At 44.7% G+C, this 17,720-nt stretch overlaps 1 protein-coding gene across 1 annotated transcript; it reads left to right on the top strand.

Annotated features, from left to right (window-relative positions):
* Nucleotides 1-14,291: 14,291 nt before the first annotated feature.
* Nucleotides 14,292-15,236, top strand: LOC128664618 (olfactory receptor 5V1-like). The gene has a single exon (XM_053719434.1). It carries the CDS (start codon nt 14,292-14,294, stop codon nt 15,234-15,236), a length of 945 nt encoding a protein of 314 aa, XP_053575409.1.
* Nucleotides 15,237-17,720: the final 2,484 nt, after the last annotated feature.

Below are 17,720 nucleotides of genomic sequence, written 5' to 3'. Positions count from 1 at the left end.
GCATGTTTACATGGAATGTCTTTCTAAGATTGTTGTCATGGCAGCTAGCTATCACATAAGTGGTGTCTCCCCTTTTCTCTACGATCTGGTAGGGACCCTGCCAGGACGCCTGCAATTTGTCTGTCTTCACCGGCTTAAGTACTAACACCTTTTGTCCTATGGTGAAGATTCTCTTTCGGGCCCCCCGATCGTACCATACTTTCTGTCTTCTCTGGGCCAACTGGAGATTAGCCCGCACGGATTTGGCTAATTGCTCCATTCGGTCCCTGAGTTCCAGCACGTATGGCACAATGGGGACACCGTCAGCCTCCATCTCTCCCTCCCAGTGCTCCCGGATCAGGTTTAGGGGTCCCCGTACCTTTCTTCCGTAGAGCAACTCGAAGGGAGAGAACCCTGTCGTTTCCTGGGGCACCTCCCGATAAGCAAATAGGAGGTGCGGCAGGAAGCGTTCCCAGTCTCGGTATTCCTGAGTGAACGTCTTGAGCATTTGCTTGAGGGTCCCATTGAACCTCTCACACAGCCCGTTCGTCTGGGGGTGGTATGGGGAGCTCAGGAGGGACTTAATTTTGCAAACCTGCCAGAGTTGTTGGGTCAATTCAGCCGTAAATTGGGTGCCTCGGTCGGATAGGATTTCTTTTGGAAATCCTACCCGGGAGAACACCTGTACTAGTGCATTCGCTACCGTATCCGCTTGTATGTTGGATAGGGCGACAGCCTCTGGGTACCTGGTAGCGTAGTCCACTACGGTAAGAATGTAGCGCTTACCGGAGGGACTAGGGGTAGCCAGTGGTCCCACTAGGTCAATAGCAACCCGGCTGAAGGGTTCCTCTACAATGGGCATATTTACTAGATGGGCTTTAGGGTGATCGCCTCGCCTTCCTACTCGTTGACACACATCGCAGGTGTTACAGTAAGTTCTAACGTCAGCGTGCACCCCTGGCCAAAAGAACGTGTGAGTAATGCGGTGTAGGGTACGGGTTACGGCTAGGTGGCCTGCTAAGGGGATGTCGTGGCCTATCTTGAGGATTTCTTGACGGTATTTGTGGGGCACTACCAGCTGTCGCCTACGCTGTCCCCTTTTCTCTGTCCAGCGGTATATTTTCCCTTTTTCCCATAAGAATGTTTCGTTATCTGCCCCGCCCCCTCCGGTCTCTGCTCGTTCCCGGTACTTTTGTAAAGTCGGGTCAGTCTTAGACTCTGTCTCGAAAGCATCTGGGGTGTCCCAGGGTATGGGGCCTAACATGTCAGGCAAGGTCGGGGTAGGTCTTACCTGTGTCTCCCGCACTGGTGAGAGCTCTCGCTCCATCCGGGCTTGGGCCCGTGTAGTCACTGGGTCCGCCTCGTTGTTGCATACTGGAGCATAGGCAGAAGTCATGGGGCCCAAATCGTTGCCCAGTAGTACTTCGGCAGGTAAATTATCCATTATGCCCACGTTCACAGCCCCCTTTCCCGCTCCCCAATCAAGATGCACTTGAGCTGTTGGAATTTTGTACACATCCCCCCCCGCCACTCTAACGGCCACAGTCTGTCCGGATCGCTTGTGCCCTGGCACCAAATGACTCTGTACCAGCGTGATAGTAGCCCCTGTGTCTCTCAATCCCTCTGTAGATCGCCCCTCGAGCCATACCTTCTGCCGATGGTGCTGGCGGTTATCTGAGGCAGCATATACAGGGTCCACCTCGTGAAGCGGCCCCACATATCCCTCCATAGGGGCCTCTTGGTTAACACAGAGGGCCCGGGCCGGACGATAGGACCCAGAGGGGTAATTGTAATTCCTGGGTGTCTGGTGCGTATTAAGGGGGCAGCTAGCCATGAAATGCCTTGGTTGCTTGCATCGGTGGCAAGTCGGTCTGGGACGCTCAGAGCTGTTATTGTGTGGTCCTGAGTGTCGGACGGGCCCTGTGGGCACCGGGGCTCGGAATTCAGCATGAGGGGGTGCACGGTAAACCTCTCTAGGTTCGACCCGTGCTGGAGCTCGGTAGTTCATGGGTTCGTGAAGACGGGAGTCATAATGTTCATCGGCCAATTTGGCTGCTTCTTCTAAGGTAGAAGGCCGCCTGTCTCGCAGCCATTCCTTCCCTTGCTGTTCCATGCCATTATAAAAATGTTCTAAGAGAAACAATTGTAAAATTTCCTCCCCAGTCACCGCTTTACTTCCGCTCAGCCAGTGATTTGCCGCTCTCCGCATTCGGTGCGCCCATTCCATATGGGTATCGTTAGGCTTCTTTTTCGTGCCCCGAAACTGTCGGCGATACGTGTCCGGAGTTACAGCGTACCGTCGCAACAGTGTCTCCTTAACTAGCTCATACTGTGTCACTTCCTCAGCACCCAGAGTACGAAAGGCTTCCAGGGCTCGCCCGGATAGTTTCCCAGACAATATCGTGGGCCACTCTCTGTTGGGAATCTGGTGCAGGGCACATTGCCTTTCGAAGTCCGCCAAATATTCATCAATCCCTGTCTCGCTCTCTAGGAAGGGTCGAAATGCCGCATAGGGTATCTTGGGCCTCCCAGCATTTTCGACAGGGATGATTACCTGCGGGGCTTCAGCATTGCGGTGTGCGTTCGCTAGGTTGAGTTCGTGGGCTCGAGTCTCTCGTATATCCTCGTCCGCCTCCGCCATCAACTGCTGTACCAATTCCATGGAGGGGTTCGTCCCGTATAATGAGAGCCTTTCCCGAACAATCCTGGTTTTTTCGTCACTAATCGTGGTCGGTGTTTCCGCCATTGTGAAGCTCTGATCCAGTTCGGTCAATTCTGCGATCAGCTCTCTCCTCGGCCGGTTGCTGGCGTACCCCCCTCTGCTTTCAAGTAAATCCTTTAGGGTTGTACGCTTCAATTTTTCGTAAGCGCTCTCCATCCGTTCTGTACCTCTCCTAGGAAATCCAGGAAAATCCCGCCGCTGCCGCCAAATGTTACGGTTACCCTTAGTCTCGCTGAGAGATGGACCGCTTAGTAGCCTGGATCCCTATTGCTAAAGAGGGGAGAAGCTGCTTTCCATAGTATTCTATATGAGTCTCGCAAATATAGAATAATCTCCCTTAGCTGCAGTACAGCTAGGATACCCTTCTGCCCACAAAAACGAGTCAACGCTGCGATTGAGGGTCAAACAAGAACTCAGGACTGGGATGCCCAGCCTGCTTTTTATTAAGGTTACATGCACACAGGGCACTCCCAGGGGGGGGGGGGGGAGCACAAAATCCCCCATCACACATTTAGATAGAGAGCACTGTCCTTTGACAGGCCACAATAGGATTACAGTACTTAAGATAACAAGTTTACAAGTTCATCTTATCAATTAGCAGTCTGGCTCCAGAGGTGATTAGACAATAGTTTCTAAAAGCTGAAAAAAAGTTAACTCTTTATGAAATTATACTTGTTACGGTTTTCTTGGAGCCCTTCTTAGGCGCTGGCTTGGCTGGTTCAGGCATTGCTGCTGGGAAATAAGCTCTTCACAACAAAATAACTAATGCTTCTGTAACAATATAATAAAAAGGATAATTGTTCCAGAGCAATATTATGCTGTGGGATTGAGCAAAGGTGCCTTTCTCAATCGAGAGCTTGAGAAAGGCACCTTTGCCGAAACACGTTGCTCCTTTTTTGGTCCAAAATTGGATTCCGTAGCCACAAAGATTCTGCAAAGACTACACCTGAGTTTGATACAAAGTAGTCTGATACGCTACATGGTAGCGCAATCCTTTCGAGAGACTGTTCACATGCTGATCGGTTACAATAAGCTAAACATCCCAAGGGACACTCATGAGGATACAAAGCACCTACGCGGTGTAAGTAAATATTAACACCTTTTATGTTTGACCTTTATACTTGGTGACAAGGATCCCGTCTCATTACAGAAATCCCGGATTTTCCTTGCAGCTTCCACGCAATCGACCGCTTGAAAATAGGCTCCTTTGCTCAATCCCACAGCATAATATTGCTCTGGAACAATTATCCTTTTTATTATATCAAGGCATATGACATATATGACATAATAGAAACATTGTTTTTATGTATTTCTGTATTTTATGTATATTACCATTGTTTGATTTTGATTTTACTTTTTTTTTATGTTAATGTATCTATTAATATGCACTTTATGCCTACATTTTGAAAATCATAATCTGTGATACCATTATATAAAGGTCATTATCTAGAAAATAAATATAGTTTAATGCAATTGTTAAGATACGTTACAGTGTTTCCTAAAGATGATAGATTATTGGAGCTTTTGTGTATGTGTAACATGGGGCTGTGTGCAAACTAGTGTTTTTGTTTTTTTTCTCTCCTCATTTTTAATTTAATAACTTGGTGATAAACAATTTCCCCTTAAAGGGACACTGTACCCAAAATTTTTCTTTTGTGATTCAGATTGAGCATGAAATTTTAAGCAACTTTCTAATTTACTCCTATTATCAAATTTTCTTGATTCTCTTGGTATCTGTATTTGAAATGCAAGAATGTAAGTTTAGATGCCGGCCCATTTTTGGTGAACAACCTGGGTTGTCCTTGCTGATTATTCATCCACCAATACAAAAGTGCTGTCCAGAGTACTGAAACCAAAAAAAAGCTTAGATGCCTTCTTTTTCAAATAATGATAGCAAGAGAACAAAGAAAAATTGATAATAGGAGTAAATTAGAAAGTTGCTTAAAATTGCATGCTCTTTCTGAATTACAAAAGAAAAAATTTGGGTACAGTGTCCCTTTAATGAAAGAAAGCGTCCACTTTTGGGTCGCTGACAACCAGGTAGAATTAGGGCGGGAAATGTAAGGAAAATGGCATTTCAGGGCCACTTTTGGACCCAGATTATGAGATGAACATTTAAAGCACAGACAAGTGATAACCTTTAGTTAATTAAACTTATGATACCTGTATGGGTCTGAACCGTCAAGGAGCATACAAACAGTTAAACAAAAATTTGGCAGCTTTAGAATCTCTTATATAGACTTAATACATGTGGAAGTGAGCACACTATGGCAAACCTGTCAATTGGTTAGGGCAAAGGGATTTCATATAGAGAGAAAAGAAAAAAGAAAAAGCTCTTCCACCCTGAAACTGTGGATCAGTTAGGCTATATTATTATCAACTGTGTGAAGGTATCAGAGTAATCCCTTAAATCCAGACATACCTTTATAGTCTTATCCACGAGATATAAGTTACAAACTATAGGGACATAATGTAGAGGGTTATGGCTAGGGTCTAATGTCATTAGGCGACTAAAACACAATAAAATTGGGCAGTTAAGTGCAATGCCTGCTTTATAGCCAGCCAATGAAATTAATACTAATAGGAGTAAATTAAGTAGCAAGAATCTATGCTAGGTCAGAGCATGGAGTATAGGCAGCATTAAGCAAACTGGAGACAAACATTTAACATAATGAGACCTGTATACATTCCCAGTGGACAACGTCCCACATACCCCAGACCCCAGTTCCTCAATCAAGGTTAAGTCAATGCTAGTTATTAGCGTATCGTCTAAAGGGAATAAAAAAGTATAAACATAGGGTGGGATCAAACTAGGGAGTCATAAGGATAGTTCAATGAAGCCCTTTAATGTGAAGGCAAAGAGGTATGAAATGGGTAATACCAGCATCAGTCAGAGGGTTAAAGACCTGCAGTCCCCACGGGCTAGCTTCCACTAGCCTATGCCTGATCTCATGGGGCACATAGTACCCCGGCAGTCCTGAGAGCCCATAGTGTTCGTGGCTGCTCTCCATAAGCCTCTATAAAGTGGATGACTCACGGATCTCTCGAGACCTATCCAGCCACCCCAATGGCCTGATTGGAACAGTGTCAGCATACTGAGAATTGCCAGCTTGTCTCCACGGCTGCTCCGGGCTGTCAATTTGGGAGATGACGTCCTGGTGGGGCTTGTATTGCTGATTTCTTTAGTGGTGAGCCAATGTCGCCAAGCACCCTGCGCGACCCGCCGAGACTCACTAACTCTGACTGACAGGGGCTGAGGCATCTGAGGCGGCGGAGCGGCTCCATCTTGCGCTGATATAGTCCCCACATGTGCTGTCTCCGTCTTTGCAAACGCTTCTCTGTGGAGTTTGGGATCCTCTGGACGTGGCAGTTGGTCCGAGTAAGTGTTCGCTGTCAGTGGGGGGTTTTGCGGCAGAAAGAAGCTACTACCAGGTGGTAACCGGGCCATAGAACAAGCTATTGATGCTGCTGTTCGTTCCTGGCAGACTGCTTCTCATTCTGTTTTGCATATGTAAATATGACCCTGGGGATAGTCTCCCTAAGGGTGATGGGGGAAACCAGACGTGGACTCCTTGCCCAATGTGCTTAGAGGGATATGGCTGCACCTCACTGACGAGGCCCAAAGGAGGCCGAAACGATCGTCTGGGGTTGTCATGTTCCTTGTTCAGAGGAGAATTGCCTGGTATTTCGGGGCTGGACTGACCATGTCGGCGGGATCAGACTGATATACTACAGGAAAGTTTTCCTCTGTGAAAGCACAATTGGGCAGAAAGAAGCTACTACCAGGTGGTAACCGGGCCATAGAACAAGCTATTGATGCTGCTGTTCGTTCCTGGCAGACTGCTTCTCATTCTGTTTTGCATATGTAAATATGACCCTGGGGATAGTCTCCCTAAGGGTGATGGGGGAAACCAGACGTGGACTCCTTGCCCAATGTGCTTAGAGGGATATGGCTGCACCTCACTGACGAGGCCCAAAGGAGGCCGAAACGATCGTCTGGGGTTGTCATGTTCCTTGTTCAGAGGAGAATTGCCTGGTATTTCGGGGCTGGACTGACCATGTCGGCGGGATCAGACTGATATACTACAGGAAAGTTTTCCTCTGTGAAAGCACAATTGGGCAGAAAGAAGCTACTACCAGGTGGTAACCGGGCCATAGAACAAGCTATTGATGCTGCTGTTCGTTCCTGGCAGACTGCTTCTCATTCTGTTTTGCATATGTAAATATGACCCTGGGGATAGTCTCCCTAAGGGTGATGGGGGAAACCAGACGTGGACTCCTTGCCCAATGTGCTTAGAGGGATATGGCTGCACCTCACTGACGAGGCCCAAAGGAGGCCGAAACGATCGTCTGGGGTTGTCATGTTCCTTGTTCAGAGGAGAATTGCCTGGTATTTCGGGGCTGGACTGACCCTGTCGGCGGGATCAGACTGATATACTACAGGAAAGTTTTCCTCTGTGAAAGCACAATTGGGCAGAAAGAAGCTACTACCAGGTGGTAACCGGGCCATAGAACAAGCTATTGATGCTGCTGTTCGTTCCTGGCAGACTGCTTCTCATTCTGTTTTGCATATGTAAATATGACCCTGGGGATAGTCTCCCTAAGGGTGATGGGGGAAACCAGACGTGGACTCCTTGCCCAATGTGCTTAGAGGGATATGGCTGCACCTCACTGACGAGGCCCAAAGGAGGCCGAAACGATCGTCTGGGGTTGTCATGTTCCTTGTTCAGAGGAGAATTGCCTGGTATTTCGGGGCTGGACTGACCATGTCGGCGGGATCAGACTGATATACTACAGGAAAGTTTTCCTCTGTGAAAGCACAATTGGGCAGAAAGAAGCTACTACCAGGTGGTAACCGGGCCATAGAACAAGCTATTGATGCTGCTGTTCGTTCCTGGCAGACTGCTTCTCATTCTGTTTTGCATATGTAAATATGACCCTGGGGATAGTCTCCCTAAGGGTGATGGGGGAAACCAGACGTGGACTCCTTGCCCAATGTGCTTAGAGGGATATGGCTGCACCTCACTGACGAGGCCCAAAGGAGGCCGAAACGATCGTCTGGGGTTGTCATGTTCCTTGTTCAGAGGAGAATTGCCTGGTATTTCGGGGCTGGACTGACCATGTCGGCGGGATCAGACTGATATACTACAGGAAAGTTTTCCTCTGTGAAAGCACAATTGGGCAGAAAGAAGCTACTACCAGGTGGTAACCGGGCCATAGAACAAGCTATTGATGCTGCTGTTCGTTCCTGGCAGACTGCTTCTCATTCTGTTTTGCATATGTAAATATGACCCTGGGGATAGTCTCCCTAAGGGTGATGGGGGAAACCAGACGTGGACTCCTTGCCCAATGTGCTTAGAGGGATATGGCTGCACCTCACTGACGAGGCCCAAAGGAGGCCGAAACGATCGTCTGGGGTTGTCATGTTCCTTGTTCAGAGGAGAATTGCCTGGTATTTCGGGGCTGGACTGACCATGTCGGCGGGATCAGACTGATATACTACAGGAAAGTTTTCCTCTGTGAAAGCACAATTGGGCAGAAAGAAGCTACTACCAGGTGGTAACCGGGCCATAGAACAAGCTATTGATGCTGCTGTTCGTTCCTGGCAGACTGCTTCTCATTCTGTTTTGCATATGTAAATATGACCCTGGGGATAGTCTCCCTAAGGGTGATGGGGGAAACCAGACGTGGACTCCTTGCCCAATGTGCTTAGAGGGATATGGCTGCACCTCACTGACGAGGCCCAAAGGAGGCCGAAACGATCGTCTGGGGTTGTCATGTTCCTTGTTCAGAGGAGAATTGCCTGGTATTTCGGGGCTGGACTGACCATGTCGGCGGGATCAGACTGATATACTACAGGAAAGTTTTCCTCTGTGAAAGCACAATTGGGCAGAAAGAAGCTACTACCAGGTGGTAACCGGGCCATAGAACAAGCTATTGATGCTGCTGTTCGTTCCTGGCAGACTGCTTCTCATTCTGTTTTGCATATGTAAATATGACCCTGGGGATAGTCTCCCTAAGGGTGATGGGGGAAACCAGACGTGGACTCCTTGCCCAATGTGCTTAGAGGGATATGGCTGCACCTCACTGACGAGGCCCAAAGGAGGCCGAAACGATCGTCTGGGGTTGTCATGTTCCTTGTTCAGAGGAGAATTGCCTGGTATTTCGGGGCTGGACTGACCATGTCGGCGGGATCAGACTGATATACTACAGGAAAGTTTTCCTCTGTGAAAGCACAATTGGGCAGAAAGAAGCTACTACCAGGTGGTAACCGGGCCATAGAACAAGCTATTGATGCTGCTGTTCGTTCCTGGCAGACTGCTTCTCATTCTGTTTTGCATATGTAAATATGACCCTGGGGATAGTCTCCCTAAGGGTGATGGGGGAAACCAGACGTGGACTCCTTGCCCAATGTGCTTAGAGGGATATGGCTGCACCTCACTGACGAGGCCCAAAGGAGGCCGAAACGATCGTCTGGGGTTGTCATGTTCCTTGTTCAGAGGAGAATTGCCTGGTATTTCGGGGCTGGACTGACCATGTCGGCGGGATCAGACTGATATACTACAGGAAAGTTTTCCTCTGTGAAAGCACAATTGGGCAGAAAGAAGCTACTACCAGGTGGTAACCGGGCCATAGAACAAGCTATTGATGCTGCTGTTCGTTCCTGGCAGACTGCTTCTCATTCTGTTTTGCATATGTAAATATGACCCTGGGGATAGTCTCCCTAAGGGTGATGGGGGAAACCAGACGTGGACTCCTTGCCCAATGTGCTTAGAGGGATATGGCTGCACCTCACTGACGAGGCCCAAAGGAGGCCGAAACGATCGTCTGGGGTTGTCATGTTCCTTGTTCAGAGGAGAATTGCCTGGTATTTCGGGGCTGGACTGACCATGTCGGCGGGATCAGACTGATATACTACAGGAAAGTTTTCCTCTGTGAAAGCACAATTGGGCAGAAAGAAGCTACTACCAGGTGGTAACCGGGCCATAGAACAAGCTATTGATGCTGCTGTTCGTTCCTGGCAGACTGCTTCTCATTCTGTTTTGCATATGTAAATATGACCCTGGGGATAGTCTCCCTAAGGGTGATGGGGGAAACCAGACGTGGACTCCTTGCCCAATGTGCTTAGAGGGATATGGCTGCACCTCACTGACGAGGCCCAAAGGAGGCCGAAACGATCGTCTGGGGTTGTCATGTTCCTTGTTCAGAGGAGAATTGCCTGGTATTTCGGGGCTGGACTGACCATGTCGGCGGGATCAGACTGATATACTACAGGAAAGTTTTCCTCTGTGAAAGCACAATTGGGCAGAAAGAAGCTACTACCAGGTGGTAACCGGGCCATAGAACAAGCTATTGATGCTGCTGTTCGTTCCTGGCAGACTGCTTCTCATTCTGTTTTGCATATGTAAATATGACCCTGGGGATAGTCTCCCTAAGGGTGATGGGGGAAACCAGACGTGGACTCCTTGCCCAATGTGCTTAGAGGGATATGGCTGCACCTCACTGACGAGGCCCAAAGGAGGCCGAAACGATCGTCTGGGTTTGTCATGTTCCTTGTTCAGAGGAGAATTGCCTGGTATTTCGGGGCTGGACTGACCATGTCGGCGGGATCAGACTGATATACTACAGGAAAGTTTTCCTCTGTGAAAGCACAATTGGGCAGAAAGAAGCTACTACCAGGTGGTAACCGGGCCATAGAACAAGCTATTGATGCTGCTGTTCGTTCCTGGCAGACTGCTTCTCATTCTGTTTTGCATATGTAAATATGACCCTGGGGATAGTCTCCCTAAGGGTGATGGGGGAAACCAGACGTGGACTCCTTGCCCAATGTGCTTAGAGGGATATGGCTGCACCTCACTGACGAGGCCCAAAGGAGGCCGAAACGATCGTCTGGGGTTGTCATGTTCCTTGTTCAGAGGAGAATTGCCTGGTATTTCGGGGCTGGACTGACCATGTCGGCGGGATCAGACTGATATACTACAGGAAAGTTTTCCTAACCGGGCCATAGAACAAGCTATTGATGCTGCTGTTCGTTCCTGGCAGACTGCTTCTCATTCTGTTTTGCATATGTAAATATGACCCTGGGGATAGTCTCCCTAAGGGTGATGGGGGAAACCAGACGTGGACTCCTTGCCCAATGTGCTTAGAGGGATATGGCTGCACCTCACTGACGAGGCCCAAAGGAGGCCGAAACGATCGTCTGGGGTTGTCATGTTCCTTGTTCAGAGGAGAATTGCCTGGTATTTCGGGGCTGGACTGACCATGTCGGCGGGATCAGACTGATATACTACAGGAAAGTTTTCCTCTGTGAAAGCACAATTGGGCAGAAAGAAGCTACTACCAGGTGGTAACCGGGCCATAGAACAAGCTATTGATGCTGCTGTTCGTTCCTGGCAGACTGCTTCTCATTCTGTTTTGCATATGTAAATATGACCCTGGGGATAGTCTCCCTAAGGGTGATGGGGGAAACCAGACGTGGACTCCTTGCCCAATGTGCTTAGAGGGATATGGCTGCACCTCACTGACGAGGCCCAAAGGAGGCCGAAACGATCGTCTGGGGTTGTCATGTTCCTTGTTCAGAGGAGAATTGCCTGGTATTTCGGGGCTGGACTGACCATGTCGGCGGGATCAGACTGATATACTACAGGAAAGTTTTCCTCTGTGAAAGCACAATTGGGCAGAAAGAAGCTACTACCAGGTGGTAACCGGGCCATAGAACAAGCTATTGATGCTGCTGTTCGTTCCTGGCAGACTGCTTCTCATTCTGTTTTGCATATGTAAATATGACCCTGGGGATAGTCTCCCTAAGGGTGATGGGGGAAACCAGACGTGGACTCCTTGCCCAATGTGCTTAGAGGGATATGGCTGCACCTCACTGACGAGGCCCAAAGGAGGCCGAAACGATCGTCTGGGGTTGTCATGTTCCTTGTTCAGAGGAGAATTGCCTGGTATTTCGGGGCTGGACTGACCATGTCGGCGGGATCAGACTGATATACTACAGGAAAGTTTTCCTCTGTGAAAGCACAATTGGGCAGAAAGAAGCTACTACCAGGTGGTAACCGGGCCATAGAACAAGCTATTGATGCTGCTGTTCGTTCCTGGCAGACTGCTTCTCATTCTGTTTTGCATATGTAAATATGACCCTGGGGATAGTCTCCCTAAGGGTGATGGGGGAAACCAGACGTGGACTCCTTGCCCAATGTGCTTAGAGGGATATGGCTGCACCTCACTGACGAGGCCCAAAGGAGGCCGAAACGATCGTCTGGGGTTGTCATGTTCCTTGTTCAGAGGAGAATTGCCTGGTATTTCGGGGCTGGACTGACCATGTCGGCGGGATCAGACTGATATACTACAGGAAAGTTTTCCTCTGTGAAAGCACAATTGGGCAGAAAGAAGCTACTACCAGGTGGTAACCGGGCCATAGAACAAGCTATTGATGCTGCTGTTCGTTCCTGGCAGACTGCTTCTCATTCTGTTTTGCATAGTTCAATGAAGCCCTTTAATGTGAAGGCAAAGAGGTATGAAATGGGTAATACCAGCATCAGTCAGAGGGTTAAAGACCTGCAGTCCCCACGGGCTAGCTTCCACTAGCCTATGCCTGATCTCATGGGGCACATAGTACCCCGGCAGTCCTGAGAGCCCATAGTGTTCGTGGCTGCTCTCCATAAGCCTCTATAAAGTGGATGACTCACGGATCTCTCGAGACCTATCCAGCCACCCCAATGGCCTGATTGGAACAGTGTCAGCATACTGAGAATTGCCAGCTTGTCTCCACGGCTGCTCCGGGCTGTCAATTTGGGAGATGACGTCCTGGTGGGGCTTGTATTGCTGATTTCTTTAGTGGTGAGCCAATGTCGCCAAGCACCCTGCGCGACCCGCCGAGACTCACTAACTCTGACTGACAGGGGCTGAGGCATCTGAGGCGGCGGAGCGGCTCCATCTTGCGCTGATATAGTCCCCACATGTGCTGTCTCCGTCTTTGCAAACGCTTCTCTGTGGAGTTTGGGATCCTCTGGACGTGGCAGTTGGTCCGAGTAAGTGTTCGCTGTCAGTGGGGGGTTTTGCGGCATAAGGATCACTTCCAATTCAGAGGCTTCAGTCTCCCCACTGTTCGTGAAGGTGAGAGCTGCCTCCAGCCAGGCTGCTGGAAAGTTGCATACGGCAGTTACCTCTAGGTCGCCACTGTTAACCATCGGCATACTGCTCATAGAGGTTCCAATGTCTGTCTGTGTATGGAGAGGGTTCAGATGCGCACAGTGTTCAGAGGGCACGGAGCACCCTGCCCGTTCTGTATCCACTGGGTCAGGCCTAACACCGTATGCCCATGCTGCTGCCATCTTCTCCGTTAGCTTTAGAAAATGTTCATCTAAAAGATTACGTATCTCCTCAATTAGAAGAGCTGCATCAGGTTCCATACTGCTGTAGTTTTCAGTGTCAACTCACAAAACTGCGCACTCAAGGCACAGCTGGTTGTGGGGACAGGCTGAGGCTTCTGTTATAGGGGAAGGCCTCAAATGAAAAGTCCGGTACTGAGGGCTGTGAGGCCCAGTCTTCATCCAAAACCCTATATCTTGAATGTTGACTTCTTCAGACAAGCTTCCCCACTATTTTAATTAGGGTATTAAGAAGAATGTAACGGTAAACAGGGTAACAATGGAGAAAGCTTGAGGAGCTGAAGCTCAGTGCGACCTGTAAGATGGCCGCCGCCCGGGTGTCCTTTTAATTTTACTTTTTAATTAATAAATAATATTACTTGTATAGATAGCCGGAAACTGCACTTATTTAGCTCTGCATAGAGCGCCGTAGCTTTAAATTTAGTCTGTTTCACAACACACTTTATTTTGTTTTCAAATTTACACTTGGGAATATAGGGAAAGTTCCCTCAAGCTGTGGCTTTAATTGCATTTCCATCTAGTGCAGTAATCAAGTTCTTTATTGCAAAATAAATATCTATACCTATTAATATATATTTACAGTTAAAAAAAAAATCTGTATGTGAAGAACATTGGAATGTAAAATATGAATAACTCCTCTGTTGGTTAGTGTACGAGTGATAAGTGTTAGGTTTTTCTTCTGTGCTTTCCATTGTAGTGTATGGGGAGAATAAGGTAATGCAGTCGTGATTTTGGTTAGCCCATCTCGGTTTTCGCTTTTTACTTTAAGCTTGTAATACTCTCGAGTGAAAGCGCTAAATTTTGTGCCACAAGCCGTAAATGTTTTAATTACTTTGTTATGGTTATTGTACCTTAAACTGGCTGGCATGTTCACTGTTGACCATTTTCTAAAGTTCTCCTACAGTGTTATATACAGTAGTAGGGTTATATTCCATACAATGCAGTGTTCTTACTGTGCAGCTGTGGTAGACAGTGTCCTAGGCCTATTCATTTCTGTTATGCCACTCACTTGTGCTCTTACATCTATTAATAGTTTATTTTCTGATTGTTTGCCAGTTCAAAGCACAAACAAAATGTGAGATATTTTTAAAAAAATTACACAGAGAGTGATAATTTTGTGGAAAGGATGATGAGGTAGTTCCTTGCTCTGTAAAATGTGCAACCTAAGGCCTGGACCTCACTGAATGTGCTTAAATATGGCCACACAAGACAATGCAAGTGAGAATACTACATTAAAAACAGAATTCCATCTCCAGGCATTTACGAGCTATGCAGACCTCTGGCTTTTGATTTTCATTATAATTTTTTTAATGTACTTGGTAGCTGCATTCGGGAACATAATCATTATTTTACTTGTATGTCTGGAACAACAACTGCATACGCCAATGTATTTCTTCTTGTGTAACTTGGCTGTTCAGGATATACTGCAAGTCTCTTCCATTCTACCAAGATTGCTGGTTATCACAATAACAGGGGATACCAGCATCTCATTCTTGGGTTGTATTACACAAATGTTTATGTTTGCCATGTGTGCTTGTACAGATTTTTTACTGCTGACTTCTATGGCTTATGATCGCTATGTTGCTATCTGTATTCCTCTACATTATTCTCTCATCATGAACAAAAGAGCATGTGCCTTATTGTCAACTACTTCCTGGTGTATTGGTAATTTCAATACATTAATGCTATCTTTGTTGGTGACAACTTTAACTTTTAATAGCTGTCAAGAAGTGAACCATTATTTCTGTGAATTAAAAACACTGATTGAACGTTCTTCTTCTGACTCTACAAGCATCGGTACCTTAATTTCTGTTGAATGTGTATTTTTGGGTTTTCTTCCCTTTTTGTTAATAACCGCCTCCTATGTATGCATCATATCAACTATTTTAAAGATCCAAAGCTCAACAGGAAGAGTAAAAGCCTTCTCCAGATGTTCATCTCATCTCACCATTGTTATAATATTCTGTGGAACAGCTGTCAGCTTGTACATAAAACCTGGGTCTCAACATTCAGAAGAAGAAGACAAACTGTTATCTCTTCTGTATGTAGTTGTGGTCCCAATGTTAAATCCACTGGTATATAGTTTGAGAAACAAAGACATTTTAAAAGCATTAAACAAAATAAGAAATAACATATTTTAATTGACAAAAAAGACATCTTGAGTAACACTACAGGCCAATGTGATAGAAAAAGAACAAATCACCGCCCAGTTGTTTAAAATACAACCAAAGACAAGGGAACCACCCAAAAATCACATTTTAATATAAAAAAAAAGTTATAAAAATATATCTCAGAAATACATTGGTAAATGACCAAGAAACCCAAAATTATTCTCCAGTAATGTTCAATTCAATACATTCCTACAGTTAACCTTCGGAAACTGTGCTTTTTCACAGTTTCTACTTAATTCAGAACTATCACCCTGCAACATTCAAAACACTGACTGTTTGTGCAGCTGGGTGATCTACTAGAAATGCAATAAAGAGTAAATTGGCTTTAAAGTAATGTTATATATGCATACAACAACATATAAACACTGCTACAACTATCAAACAGAAGATCAGGCTTTGGTCAGGACACTAAATTGAAAAACATAGCCTTTTCTATCATATAGATCAGGGATGGTCACATGTGGTCCTGAGTGCAAATTTTGGGGCCCCATGGAAAAGTATCTGCTTCTCTCCCCTTCAGAGGGCTCATTTAAATTTGTCGATCACAGTTTAGTTCTGCTTTTTGTTGGGACCACAGAAACTATGGCACATATTCATATTTCCAAAGAGTACACTGCAACATTACTTAATTATGAACCTGCTGCACTAAATATTTTTAGGGAATACATTACTTGTGTGTTTAATATCCATAAATTAATATGCAGCGCTTAAGGCTCCAAAAAAATTGCTGATATAGATCAAAGAGCAGCTGTTAAACATATATTAAAAGTATTGTATGTTTTAAAAAGGGCTAAGTTCTGTAAATTTAAGGTGAATCTAACAGAACAGGAAGCATAATTCACTGCAGCTGAATACTGGTACTCTGCTGATCATTGTCTGACAATATATATATATTAAAACTAAGCTCTGTAATACAATTTGTGAGTGTCATGTCCTGTTAAGTATAATACTAGGCCAAGAGAAACGTAGAAAATATATAGAAAATACACAAGCTCCTCTAAAATATCCTAATTAGATTCAAAACAGTAGCGGTACATAAGAAGAGCACCTCACTAGGAGGGCTGAAGTGTATACATAAAATCAAATACAAATAAAATGATGTGTGTTTAATGCATACAACAAACATGCACGTAAAAATAACAATAACAAAACAATCAGATCCTATTGATAAAATCTACTAAGAGGCTATATAATAGTGTAATCTAAATGTGGCCAAAAATTGATAAATTACAAAATGAGTCCATTAAATGAAATGCCAGACTTACAAATAAATACTTAAGTTAAGTTCTAAATCATATAAAAACTATATAAAATTATATATATATATATATATATATATATATATATATATATATATATATATATATAGATATATATATATATATAAAAAATCATGTAAGTATATAACAAAATGCAATAGTGTAAAACATTAAATATATGTTAAAAAACATAACAAGTATTAGAAATCTATGAAATAGATAAACCTAAAATAGAAAAAGCAAAAATATATAGAATAGCATAAAAAAACCTAAAAAAATTAAATTCATAAAATAGCATCAAGCGGATAAGAATAATAAAGCATCTAAAATATTATTATTAAAACAAGCAGATGAAAAGAGAAAATATGGAAGAATTAATGTATGTGTGTATAGTACAAATTCATACAGGACAAGCCAAAGTTATAAAAGATGAAAGAAATGTCTTTATCAGCATATCATTTTTTAGGGAACATAAGTCTAAATTGAAAATCCATTGGATTCATTATAGAGTAATTTTTTCTGTTTCCTACTCTCCAATATATGGGGACTTTACAGATGCCTATATATTTGAAGCTATGATCTGTATTCTGGTGTTAATCTTTAAAATGTTTGTATAGGGAAATATCTTCTTTCCCCCATTTTATTTCAATTAGGTGTTCTCTGATTTTATCTCTCACACTTCTTGAGGTCTGACCTTTATATTGTAGTCCACACCCACATTCAATTAGATAGATAACACCCCTATCTTGACATCTTATAATATCTTGTATGGATATAAAATGATTGGTTTTAACGCTTTGTTGACACACTTTACACGTTACATGACAAAAAGCCTTGTAGTCTATTCCCTTTTATATCAACATCATGAGCGTTCTTCAGAATGTTTTTAAAATTTTTGATTTTTCTGTATACAAATTGAGGATGAAGTTGTCCACAGAGTATGTGCCAATGTTTTTTTAAATATATATATTTTTTTTCAATTAAAAACCTGTTGTCACAATACTCAGTGTTAAATGGAATATTTATGTAATTAATCTTTTTTTTTTTTTTTTTTTTTTTTTTTTTTTTTTTTTGTACTCTAATAGAGAATCTCTATCTATTTTATTAGCTTCTTCGATGCGTCAATTAATTATATTGGCTTCATAACCCCTCTCTAAGAATCTGTTTCTAAGCAGATCTGCTTGTTCTTCCCATT

This window comes from Bombina bombina, chromosome 6 (genome assembly GCF_027579735.1).
Source record: "Bombina bombina isolate aBomBom1 chromosome 6, aBomBom1.pri, whole genome shotgun sequence".
Classification (NCBI taxonomy): Eukaryota; Metazoa; Chordata; class Amphibia; order Anura; family Bombinatoridae; genus Bombina; species Bombina bombina.
The sequence above is the reverse complement of the archived record's forward strand: the minus strand, read 5'-3'. Positions and strand labels throughout refer to the sequence as shown.

What these genes read in the sequence shown, in the direction of transcription:
- LOC128664618 (XM_053719434.1), top strand. Translation starts at nt 14,292, where the DNA reads ATGGCCACACAAGACAATGCAAGTGAGAATACTACATTAAAAACAGAA.